The sequence below is a fragment of the Cnephaeus nilssonii genome (genome assembly GCF_951640355.1).
Source record: "Cnephaeus nilssonii genome assembly, chromosome: 2".
Lineage (NCBI taxonomy): Eukaryota > Metazoa > Chordata > Mammalia > Chiroptera > Vespertilionidae > Cnephaeus > Cnephaeus nilssonii.
Genome location: NC_137073.1, coordinates 21,514,740 through 21,527,717, shown reverse-complemented (window position 1 = coordinate 21,527,717; position 12,978 = coordinate 21,514,740). Strand labels below are relative to the sequence as shown.

The following is a 12,978-nucleotide window of genomic DNA, read 5'->3' as shown; positions in this document are numbered from 1 at the left end:
GTGCCGCCGGGAGCCTGGTCTGCGCTGCATCCCGCACGTTCGCAGGGGGCGGGGTCAGTCAATTCGCCTGAACGCGGGAGCCAGGTTACCTCGTCTCTACGCCGCCTCCGCACGCCGGGCTGATCTGTAGTTCGCTCCTTGTGAGCAGGGGGCGGGATCCGTAACTTGGTCCGCTCTAGCCGGCGTGGGAGAGGAGTGGGTGACAGGTTTGCTCTGTGCGCCTACGCTCCAGGGCGGTGGTCCGCAACTAACTTGGTGGATTCGGTGGGAGATGTGGGCAGAGTCGGGCATGGAGAAGAGGCTGGAGACTGGGGCATGAGAAGGAGGGTGGATGAGAAGATGGATTTACCGGCTGGGTTGGAGAATTAGCTCGGATTGGAGTTGGATAGAGTTGGCGATGTGTCTAGTGACGTGGATGACGTCGGGGATCGGGAATGGAGTAGGTGACTCGGGCAGCTTGCGCTGCGGGTGGGCTCTCTACCTGGCTGGTAGAGCAAGGGGCGGGGTCTGGAACCCTCGCTCACCGCAGCCCTGACTCTCCCTCTCCACCTTGCAGGGACCATAAGTGGCGACTATGGGCAGACTGGGGTATTGGACCCTGCTGGTGCTGCCGGCACTTCTGGTCTGGCGCCATCCGGCGCAGGGTGCGGCGGCGGAGAAGGGTACCCCGGCGCTGAATATCGCGGTGCTGTTGGGTCACAGCCACGACATGACAGAACGTGAACTGCGAAACCTGTGGGGCCCGGACCAGGCGACTGGGCTGCCCCTGGACGTGAACGTGGTAGCACTGCTGATGAACCGCACGGACCCCAAGAGCCTCATCACACATGTGTGCGACCTCATGTCCGGGGCGCGCATCCACGGCCTGGTGTTTGGGGACGACACCGACCAGGAGGCCGTGGCCCAGATGCTGGATTTTATCTCCTCACAGACCTTCATCCCCATCCTGGGCATCCACGGGGGCGCATCTATGATCATGGCTGATAAGGTAAGGCCGGAAGCGATGGTCTGCCAGGACTCCGGAGTGCGCTAGTCATAGGACAGCCACCCAAGGTCTTCGGGAGCCCCTGGTATCTTCTTGCTATGACAGGGTGTCGTGGCTACTGATCCTGGTGAGAACCAGGTCCCACCTCTCCAGCCCAGAAATGAATGGAAATGCTTTTTGTTTTGGGTCTGAAAGTGGGGTACTCAAGAGAGGCACTTTGGGTGTGCCGGGAAGAACTTGGAAAACACAGAAGTGTCATAGGGTGGTGGAATGCTTGGAGATTTCTAAGCAGTTTACAGATGCAAGCCTGGGGCCACTTGAAACAACATGAAACAACACGGCTTACATTTCTATAATGTCAATTTTACCAGGTTGCTTTGTGGAAAATGTCCATTTTTTTCCTCTTGTGGTGACTAAAACTATTTCAAAAAGGATTAAACGTGGGTGTGCTGTGGAACAAAATGCGAAGTTTTTAGGTAAAGCACAAAAAAACAGAGAAACATCATGCTTCCGTAGCCCCAAGAAGGGTGGAAAGTTTGAGAAGCCCTACTGGCCACAAGAATGTGTTCCTCTAGCGGAGTGGGTGTGAGTGGAGAGGAGAACTGACTGCAGACCCAGAGTGTGGAGGGCCTGATGCCTTCCTACATGTTCCTGGCGTGGACCTGGGAGGCCCTCAGATGCAGGGGTTAGCACCCAAGGATGGGCTTTGGTACTGAAGTCTGTGAGTGTCAGAATGAAGAAAGGTGTGTCCAAATTTCTTGGCTTAGGATGAGTAGGGTGGGTCTTTCTGTGGACCAGATGGGAGCGTTGGTTGGGAGAAGAGGGAGGAGAGACTTGGAGATTTGAGTGAGATATTAGGAGGGCTTGGTTTGAGAATCGTGCAGAAGTGTAAGGAATGAAGACAGTAGGAAGAAGCTAAGGAGAGGAGAGAGAGAAAAAAAGAAGGATTAGAGTGTGGGGGCATTGCACCTCTGTTTAAGCTCCAGCAAGGGAAAGGGAGTCAGGAAGGGGAGGAAAGGGTAAATGTACTTGTGTGCCATGGTCCCCAGCCCTGAGACCTTCTTGGAGTGTGTCCCTTAGGTAGTAGGAGACATCTTCATGGATCGAGCAGAGATGTGTCATAGCACTTTCCTTCTGATGCTCTCAAAGCACTTTTATATTCAGTTCATCAAATCAGATTCTGCCTCTGCCTCAGCAATTCCCACCAGCTCTTTTGGGAACTGTATTAATTCTTTCAGGTCTCCTGGGCTGCAGTACATTCAGCCCAAGTACATAACTGATGCAGTATCTTATTAAACATTCATTTAAAATGGTTTGCAGCCTAGCAAAATTCCTATGTGTGGTTGAGCATTTTCCCAGCCACCTCTCAGTTTTGGGGTTCTTTCCTGGCGTGAAAAAAGTAGGGGAACAGCTGTGCCCTGCCACGAAGGTATGGGCCATTTCAGAACTGGAAACGGACTTAGAGTCTACGAGAACACCCTGCAACTTTCAGATGAAGTGACTGAGGCGTAGGGCAGTTCAAGACTTGGCCAAGACCACACAGTGGGGGATGGGACTAGATCTCTGTTTCTTTGGTCCCAAGCTGTGATCTCACATTCTACCAAAGTCAAGCCTCTTCTTTAACTTTGTCATCCCATCTTCAGGAGGGTCAAGGAATTTCATTTTGTGGGAGGTACTGAGCCATGGAAAGGTGCAGCAAATCAGAGCCCACAGAGCTTGCACGTCAAGTGACTAGCAGGAGTGACCAGCTTTCCGATGAAGGTATTAAAAAGGAGGAGAACAGCAGTTTCCAGCAGGGATTTTAGTATCTCAGTGTTACCACCAATACCTCCTCCCTTCTGAAGTTTTGACCAAAGGAGTAATACACAGAAAACAATAGCCCTAAGGAAAGTGAAATTTCTGGACTGACTAGGGCCCAGCACAATCAGTGGAGAAATCTGATAAAAGCTGAATTGGCGAAGGTGGCCGGAGGCTCACTCAGGCTGGGATGTCAGAGCTGGCAGGTGCGGCTCAGGCTCTCTCCTGACTCATACATCCGACTGTAGGCAAAGCAGCAGGAACGGGGAAGGGGCTCATAGCTGAGCACTCCCTTGATAGGCAGTGACCCTTCCCACTGTGAATGGCAGGCTCTGACTTACTACCAGCAGCTGAACAGGGTATAAGGGAGGGAGCTTTGACAAGTCCAAAAGCTGTGGGTGGAAGCATCCTCCTCTCCTATGGAGTGAAAATTCCTTCCAGGGATTGGACAAAAGAGTGACCCCACTTAAGAGTAAAGAAGAAAAGGGATGCCCTGGCCAGGTGGCTCAGTTGGTTGGAGAGTGATCCGGTACACCAAAAGATTGCAGGCTCGATTCCCGGTCAGGGCACATACCTAGGCTGCAGGTTGGATCCTGGTCGGGGCAAGTACGGGAGGCAACCAATCAATATTTCTCTCTCACATCGATGTTTTTTTCTCTCTCTCTAAAAATCAATAGAAAAAACAACAACTACTATATCCTTGAGTGAGGATTAAAAGAAGAAAAGGAAATCAGGAAATGGCAAGAGGGAGATGAGAAAGAACATTTTCAGAGAAATCAAGATTAGAGAGAGATTTAAGAGGGGACGGAGAAGAGAGGAACAACAGATCCATTGACTCAAAAATGGTGAAGGAAATTGTATATTCCTCATTGCTGGGGCTTTCTGAGTTGGTCTTGATGGCAGGGAATCAAATATGTCAGTAAGGATAATGTTGGGGTCCATGTTGGGCCCCACGTATGGAATGTGCTTCTGATGTTGAGAAAAGAGAGGTATTTTGAAAAACCTGGATGTGTTAAAAAAGAAGATTGTCTGAGATATGAACAGCCCTTCCTTCCATTAGTTAAGTTAATAGCACGGTTGGCTGGTGCCTTTGCCACCTGTTTCTTTTGGAGCTGAATGCTGAATGCTGAATGCTGAATGCTGAATGCTGAATGCAGTTTGTTTGGCTCTGAAGAAAGGACCACCTTGCTTGGTCGGGTGTGCCAGTGGTGTTTATGGCCACAAAGTCGAACCTCTGTCAAGGCCTCTCTGTTTCCGCCTGCGATGACATTCACTTGGTAAAGCCCAGAACATAGCTGTGTTTTCGCTTCGAAACTGGTAACACGATAGAGCCCCCGTGGATGACAATGGCACTTACTTCGATGATCAGTTACATTGAATGCCTTTCCCTACCATTTTACCTTTCCCTTAGTCTACTTGGCCCTTGGAAAAAAAAAATAGAACGTTTTATAATAATTGAAATGTGTCAAGTGACAGATTTTTGTGGTGTTAATTGAATTTACAGTGAAGATGTTAATTTCTGCTTCTATCAGTGGGTGGTCTTGAGATATAATTAAGTTAGAGGTGGGAATAATGATTGATGTAGATAAGTTCTAACCACATCTTGGTTTGGCTATTTTGATCCTGTCCAAGTGGAATACATGGTGGTTGCAGTAGCAGCCCCTATAAATCCAGCATATGCACCAGTCCTATACGTTTCTGCTCAGTGTCCTTACCTCCTCCTTCCCTGTCCCCCTTATTTCTAACTACTTCACAGGGAAAGAGGCAAGGCTTAGATGTTAACTACATCTATCCAGGTGGGTTAATGCTTTAGATGTTATTTCCTCAACTCCTCCACTAGAGTGCAAGTTCCCTGAGGACAGATATTTTTTTACCTATGTTTATGTGTATTTGAAATAACAAATACTCCTTCTCCACAGACAGTTTATAAAAACGTCTTTTCATTGCAGAGTACCTAGAAACTACATTAAAATGTAAAGAAGAAAATAAAAATCTCCCTCTGAATCCTATCATCAGGAGTAACCACTGTTGACTCTTGGGTCTATTTTCTTTCAAGCTGTGTTTATTTAGTTATAAATTCAGGATTATACTGTCTATACGGTTACCTTTATTGTACTTAGCACTCTGCGGGCTTTCTTAGTCAGAAGATTCATTTTTTCTTTAATTTTGGAAAAAACTCTCAGCCATTATCTCTTGAATGTTTCCTCTCCAACATGATCTCTATTGTCTTCATATGTAGCTACTCCATCAATCCTCCATGTATATTAACTTAAACATTTGCCCCCTAGTTCTCTATTTCTCTGTGCTATGTTTGGGAAGGCTTCTTCAATTCCATACTCCAGTTAACCAGCTCTTTTCATTTGTGTCTGGTCTATTGTTTTGCCGATCTGCTAAGTTTTTCATTTCAACAATGGTTTATTTTATTTCCAAGATAAATAGCTAGTTTCTTTTCATGCCTTCCCGCCTTTTTTGTTTTATAAAAAACTCTTCTTACCTTGTGGATGTAGATACCACCTCTGTCTCTTTGAGGATTTAAAAAATACTTGTCATAAAGCCCCTTTCTGATTGCTCTAGCATCTTTGTTTCTTCAGGTATGAATTCTTCTATTGGGCGAGTCTGATCATTGGATGTCCTCAGATATTCCCTAATTTGTGTTTGTAACTTATTTTCAAGGCAGTTTTATGTATTCTCCTGCCCTAAATCTGTAAGGGTGTGTGCTTTTAAACCAGAGCTCGTATCAAGAGCTCAGATCAGAGCTGTCTTCCTGCGCTACATACCCAATGGTGCAAGCTTGGGTCCCAATCTCATGTGGATGGCTTAGTTTTGGCTCTTTGACACAGACAGGAGCATCCTTTTTGGCTGTGACTCATGGTAGACGGTGCAGATGTTTCAACCTTATTCATAACTAGCAGCATGGTTCTGCCCCTCATCTCCTGCTGGATGTTGGGACTTCTGCTCCCATGGCTCATATTGGACCCATCCATCCATGGACCATGTGGCTTTGATTTCTATTTGAAATTGTAGAGTCCCATCTTTTGGTTCATTTATTTTTAGGGAGCCCTCTCTATTTTTGAGCTGTGATTCCCTTTGCTTATTTCCAAGTATTGCTATGTAAATTTTAAAATATCCATAAATTTTATGTTTTAGGAGTAGAAGAGGGAGGTTACTGAGTGTGTTCATTCTGATTTTGACTCAGTTATATTTCACAACCTGCTTTTATTCTTTCAAACTTGATTATGTACCGTATTGTTGGAATTTTCCCCTATCATTAAATAGACTTTTCAAACATGATTTTAAGTGGTTTCAGAGGATTCTGTTGATACCATAATTATTTTAACTATTCTTCCTTATTTTCTACCTTTACTAGTGCACATGTGCGTTCTTTCTGGCAACTTGTGCTGCCCTTGCCCTTTGCATTTGTTACTTGGCATATGCTTGTTGATTGACTGAATGAAGCCATTGGTTCTGTTGCTAGCTTGCTGCAGTTTCTGGGCCCACTTACCACACTGTTTCAGGGCCTTCCATGCAGTGTTTGTTCCCTAAATGCTGACTAATTTCAAAGGTGTGTGCCAAGTCTCCTCTTCTCTCTAGTGGGAAGATGATTACTAACCATCTTAGGGATTAACAGAAATTGGGGGGTTCCATACAAAAGGCCGTGTAGCCCAGCTGAGGAACAGCTCATCAGCAGGAGGTGGAAGTTGGTGCCCTTGTAACCCGGCAGCTCTGGAGTTCGGGTGTGAGTGATGGGCCTTTCCATTAAACACTAAAAGCTCGTGGAAAGGGCAGACATGCGCATCAGAATGTTGGTGGAGCTCACTCAGCTCCTACTCCGGAGGCAATGGAGGCATCGGGTAGTTCCTGGGAGTGGGGAGGCCTATATTTAGCCTACTTGATGAGGCATGTCAGATGCAATCATCCACTCCTCCTCACATAACTCATTCGGGAGCAACAGGCATCACCCCAGAAGCATGACTACCTTTCCAAGTGGCCCCTGGGGGTCATTGGTAATCACAGGGACCCTTGGTAACTGTGATCTGGTGGATTTCAAGGGGGCAGTGCTTAGGTAGCCTCAGGTGGAAAATGCTCCTAAGTAGAGTGGGGAGTGGGAGGGGAGGAGGAGGAGGATGGGAGGAGAAGGGAGTGGAAAGAGACAAATAGAATCTTGTTTTTTTAATGAGTTGGTGGTTTCTGATAAGGCCATGGGGTCATTGAGAGGTTATGTTATTAACCAGTGTGTTTCCTTTGTCCGGCACTCCTCTTCATTATTCAAATTTAAATTGCTTGCCACCATTTTAAAGTTAGTTGCCAACATTTAAAGACATGACATTTAAAAAAAAACCCCAAATTTCATGCTTCTTTGAAAAAATCAGAAGGCCTGTTCAGACTGGGCCCATGTTTCCCGTGGCAACAGTTGGTTGGAGATAAACAGCACCCCTCCCCCTCAGACAGAGCAGGGTTCTTTCTCTTCTCTCTCCAGTCCTCAACTTGCCCACTTCACCCTTTGTGCTGTGGACTTGGTCCTGAAGGCACTGGGCTTGAGATCCTTGATGTAGGTGAAGAAAATAGCTGTTCTTTGTTAGGAGGCCTTGCCTGGGCATCTCCTTCCCTCCCAGGGGCTGCTCCTCGGTTGCTGGCTAATTGATGGTGTGCATGTGGCCACGATGCTGTGTTCCCTGCTGCCACCAATAATGTACTGTAGTATTTTGTCCTTTTAAGCCCACAGGCCTTCAATCCTTCTCAACCAACCACTCAAGTCGGAAGATCCCAGAAAACCTTCGACAAAGAGTCTGAGGGTCTAAATTCCATTTCCAGATGGCAGGGTGACCTTGAGAAAGCCCTTCACCTTCCTGAACCTTGGGCTCTCCTGAATGAGCTCCACCAACATTCTGATGTGCATGTCTGATGTCCATGAGCTTTTAGTGTTTAATGGAAAGGCCCATCACTCACATCCGAACTCCAGAGCTGCCGGGTTACAAGAGCAACAGCAGGGCTACACGGCCTTTTGTATGGAGCCCCCCAATTTCTGTTAATCCCTAAGATGGCTAGTAATTATCTTCCCACTAGAGAGAAGAGGAGACTTGGCACACACCTATGAAATTAGTCAGCGAAATGAGGTTTTGAGATGATAGTATCTCTAAGTCCCCTTCCAGCTCTGAAAAAGGCTGGTGAGAAACATAGGTATCTGTGAGTAGTGGTTGTCTTTAGGTGGTAAACTCATAGCTGTCATAATTTTTTTTTTTAAATTAAAAAATGTCATTGTAGCCTGGTTAATAAGTTGGATCTCAAGTTAGGGTGTCTGGGTTTAAATTCAGAGTCCATCACATCACGTACCTGCTGCGTGATCATAGGACAGTTCCTTAAAGGCTCTGAGCCTCAGCGTCTTCATCTTTAATATGAGAATAATGATAGTACCTATTTCATAGAGTTGTGCCATTTAAATGAGATAATGGATACAAAGTATGTAGCTCAGTGAGTGACTTATAATAAGAAACACTTACTACAGAAATTCTATGTATTATGTCTATATTTATAGTTTCTATTTTTCTCCAATGTACATGCACTTTTTAGTAACCAGAGAAAAATGATGAAGGGTGAAGAGGGAATCCCCTGCAGGAAGCTGGGAGTGAATTCCACAGAACCCTTAGGAATGGAGGGTCCAACATAAAATGACTCATACTTTCGTAACTGGACTACCAGAAGCTTCCTTTGAGTTCTTTGGACTTGCCATGAGCTTTATGGCAAACTGAAGATTAATTATGGCCAATGCGAAAGTGTCTGTAATCGGAGACTGTCGCAGTGACCTTTGCAGTAAATAACTCCACCAATTGGATCAGATGCTTGCACGGGGCTTAGGGATTTAGGGCGTGGACATATATAGTTTTTATTTCATTTCTGCCAAGGATAAAGTAACTCAGTGATGGCCTGGGGAACCTGGCAGCCCCAGGATATGATTAAAGAATCCCTTTGTGCAAATGAGAAAATAAAGGTCCTGACTTTTGCAGTGATTTTTTTAGTCACACAACCAGAATCCAGGTCTTTGGTGGATTATTCTTCTGCTTTTATTTTATTGCCCTTTCAAGTGAATCATTCAGAATGCAGTTAGTTTAGGGAAAGGGCTTAGATTCAAGAGAGACAACAGATTTTGATGTTAATATTTTGGTTGTCGTAACTAAAATGATTAAGATGTTGGGCGATGGAATGAAAATTGAGAACTGCCTTTGCAAATTGAAATGATGAGCCCATACTCCAGACCGCGCTGGCGGGTTTACGGAGGATTTGCACTCTTGCAGGAAGCAGATGTGGCTTTCCAACTCAGTTGAGGATGACTTTTGCAAGGGTCATGAGCTAGTGAAGTGCTTGCTGAGTCTGGCTCATGGATGCATTAGTATTTTATTTACCACCATAATATTTAAAATGCTTGAATTTTAATGTCTTTAGATGAGGCAAGCATTGTCAGGTTCACTAGAGCCCTCCACACTCGCTGTTATTTCACATATAGCCAGATTCACTTTTAATGCCAACTGCACTGTCTCTGCAATCATTTGAGATTGTGGACCCGCCCCCCCCCCCCCCCCCCACCGCCCAGGCACAGGGGTTTTATTTGTTATTTGCTTATTGTTTTGCATTGAGCAGATGCTCCTCAGAGTCTAAGTAGTGATATGGCTTTTTAAAAAGTGAAGTCCACATTTTTAGAAAGATAATGTCCGAATCAGGATTGGTGATAGTGCCATTATACCTTTATATATATATATTTTTAAATAGATTTTTATTGATTTCAGAGAGGAAAGGAAGGAAGGTAGAAACATAAATGATGATACAGAATCATTGGTCAGCTGCCTTCTGCACACTTCCCACTGGGGAATACCTTTTTATATTGATAGGAGTGCTTTCAGCTGCAAGTAAAAGAATGTTTGACCAACAGTGGCTTAAACCATTAAGCTATTTAGGATTTTGTTGTCTGGTGACTTAATAACCCACTAAGGAGTCAGGTCCTTTTCATTTTGGCTTCCTCAGCTGCTGGTTCCTCTTGGTCACAAGAGGGGTGCTTCTTTCCGGCCATCACATCTTCACATTCCAGCATTTAAAACAGGAAGAAAAAAAAAGGATAGAAAAGAAGCTTTCTTCTTGACTCTCTATCCTTCCATTTGAGTAGACTTCCCTTACATTTTATTGGCCAGAATGGGTCACATGCCACCCCTTGAACATCACTGGTAGAGAATAACAATCAGGACTTGTCTCTAAGAATGGATAATTGCCACTGAAGCAAAATTTGCTTTTGTTAGCAGGGGTGTAGGAGCAATGGTCAGGTGGTATAATGGAAGATGTCTTCAGCAACACTAACACCATTACCTGTAGACTGGACTTATTTTGGGTGTGGAGTGGTGTTAATATTTAAAGATGAATCTTAAAAAACTGCAGTTTGTCCAGAGGAAGAGCCTCCAGGATTATGTGGAATCTAAATGACATGAGAGTCTCAGAAGAAACACTTAGGGAAGTTTATCCCAGAGAAGAGAAATCTCAGCGAGAATTCGAGAGAGAGGTTTTACCACTCCATAGGTTGTTAGGGGATAGAATGTTTAGTTTTAATGTTCTTTTGTTCTGGGGACAGAACTGAGGCCAGAAGATGAAGTTATAAGGAGAAAAGTTTCAGCTTGAAATGGGAAATAAGCTTTGGAAATTTGGTCTCTAATAGAAAACTGTGATGTTTTATAGAAGAATAAATGTCTGTCAGATGTGACTGAGCAGAGAGTGGACTGCCTGTCTGTCAAGGAACGGGCTAGAGAGTTGGACTCACATTGACTAGAAGGGATTGGGCCACCTCTGAGGTCCCTTTTTTTTTTAAATCCTCACCCAAGGATTTTTTTTTTTTCTAGAGAGAGAATAAGGAAGGGGGAAGAGGGAGAGATAGAAAGAGATAGATTAGATAGATAGATAGATAGATAAACATCGATGTGAGAGAGACACATCAACTGGTTGCTTCCCACACACCCCCATCTCCCTGACCTGGGCTGGGTGTTGAGCACCAATCAAGGTACTTGCCCTTCACCAGGAAGCGAACCTACAACTCTGGTCTGCTGGACAGCGCTCTAACCATTGAGCAAAACTGGCTAAGGTTCTGAGGTCCTGTTTAACTCAGAGACTCTGTATCTCTCAAATCCTTGAAAACAATTTTTTTACAGTCTCCAAGTCCTGGTACTCTAGGCCCTTGGATTTGGCTGAAAATCAACATCCCCACTTTCTGCAAGTATATGAGTGATTCAGTTTAAATTTGCCTGGCATGGGGGAGGAATTTATGAGCCCTGCATCATCGCCTCAAATCCCCAAAGGACTTTACATCATCCTGAAGGGTAGATGATATTTGAAAAGCAGAAAACCTATGTATATGTCAACTCTCACACACATATATAAATATAAGCACAAGTAGGTCAGCCGGCATCATATTTACTAGTGGAAGTGTTTTTGGCTAAGAAGCACATCTACAGAAGATGGTGTTTAGAATAATTGCCACCGATCTCCAAACGGGAAGCACTTGCAGTTGCATCTAGTTCATCATGATTACTTATTAAAGTATATTTACATTTTTTGCACATCTTACTGTAGTAATCCTTTTACATTCTAAAGAGAGAGACTGAACCCACTCTGGCTTTTCAGTTGTCAAATTCTTCTCTTTTTTTGGTCTGTTGTACTCCCCTGTGTTTTGAGCATTTGCTCAGGGCAGAAAATGCTCTGGGGACTATTCTGTTGTTTATCTACTTTCCCTAATTTGCCCTTCACATCTTCCAGGGAAAAACAGAACCTGAAATTGCTTTCCAAATGCTTTGTCTTTCCATTCAAATTTTACAGTGTTCTGTATAATGGAAATGGCTGTGTTCTTTCTAATTATTTATTTATTAAAAAGAGGTAATCATGTGCAGAGTAAAAAAAACAAACCCCCAAACACCCCAATTAATAGCATACAGCATTCAGAGAAAGAGTATTTGCTCAATTACTGCACAGAGGACCCTCAGACACATGTTCTTCTCCACAGAGGTGACCATGTTACCCATTCAAAGAAAAAAAATTAAATAGGAATGGTGGCCTGTTTCCATTTGTAATTTAGGTTAAAGTTGGTATGTGACAGGGACCTGTTCCTCTTTTAAATCTCACTAACCTGAAAGAGGTGGGTGATTTTCTGTTGCTCCCCAACTGTGCCTATTGCCCCCAAACAAAATAAAGACCCATTCTAGAATATAGGATCTCTTCTGAAAAACTCTGGCACCTCAAAGCTAGACACACATGCTCACCCAAGGAATTGAAGATAGTTGGGGGTGGTTTGGGGGAGAGTCATGATCATTTTATACACTGATAAAACCAATGGACCCGCCCCAAAACAAGCACCTCCACAAGCATGCATCCCATACATATTACGTGCAGTTTTAGGGCTCACAGACCCTCTGAAACCCATTCATAGACCTTCTTAGAATTCATTAATTTATTGGTTTATTAATATGTCCACTCTTCGAACATTTATTGAGCCTGTACCCTGGGCCCAAATGTTTTATAGGTATATCTGTCATCCAAGTATTTGCTTTGATGTAACTCAGAACCTAGTTGGAGACTGGCCTCAGAGTGACGCATCTATGGTGGGGATGGTTTGGAGGGCGGTGGGAGTGTAGAGGAGGGCACCTCATTCAGAGGTCTGAGGGCGGGAGTTTGTCAGAGAAGATGTCCTACAGGGCTGTGCTCTGGAGTCGAATTAAAGAACTCCTGAATTAGAAGAGGCTGTCCTCCCATGTGCCTGCCCTGCAGGTCGCATCCAGCACGGTGAAGGATGAGCTGCAGAATGGAGGAGGCTGGCTCTCGGAGGACCAGACGCCAGTTTACAACCTGGGCCTTTCCCTCTTAACAGGCTCCTCAAGGCTTCCCGGCTCAAGTGTTGTTTGGATAGCTCCTGAATTTTCCTCTGGAAGGCAGGTCTCACAATCCAAACATTGAGCCTTTTGCCAATTTCTGTTTTGTTGTTGCAAACGGTTGAATGTCTCCTGCTCTGTTTCCTCTCTTCCAAATTAGAAAACTCCAGCCAAAAAGACCCAGTGGCATTTGAAATCCACATGGTCTTGCTTGTCTGTAGTCCTAGGGCTGAAAAAACCCCCACATATTTGCCAGGTGAAATGTTTTCAAGCTAAGATATTTGTAGGGCTGAGGAAATGCAGTAT

At 44.7% G+C, this 12,978-nt stretch overlaps 1 protein-coding gene across 1 annotated transcript in view; it reads left to right on the top strand.

Annotated features, from left to right (window-relative positions):
• Positions 1 to 574: 574 nt before the first annotated feature.
• Positions 575 to 12,978, top strand: part of GRIN2A (glutamate ionotropic receptor NMDA type subunit 2A) — a gene marked incomplete at both ends in the record, with an annotated part of 366,842 nt that continues 354,438 nt past the window's right edge. Inside the window, one exon of the mRNA XM_079798403.1 lies at positions 575 to 988. Coding sequence (XP_079654529.1) covers positions 575 to 988 — 414 coding nt within the window. The remainder of the gene's footprint in view (positions 989 to 12,978) is intronic.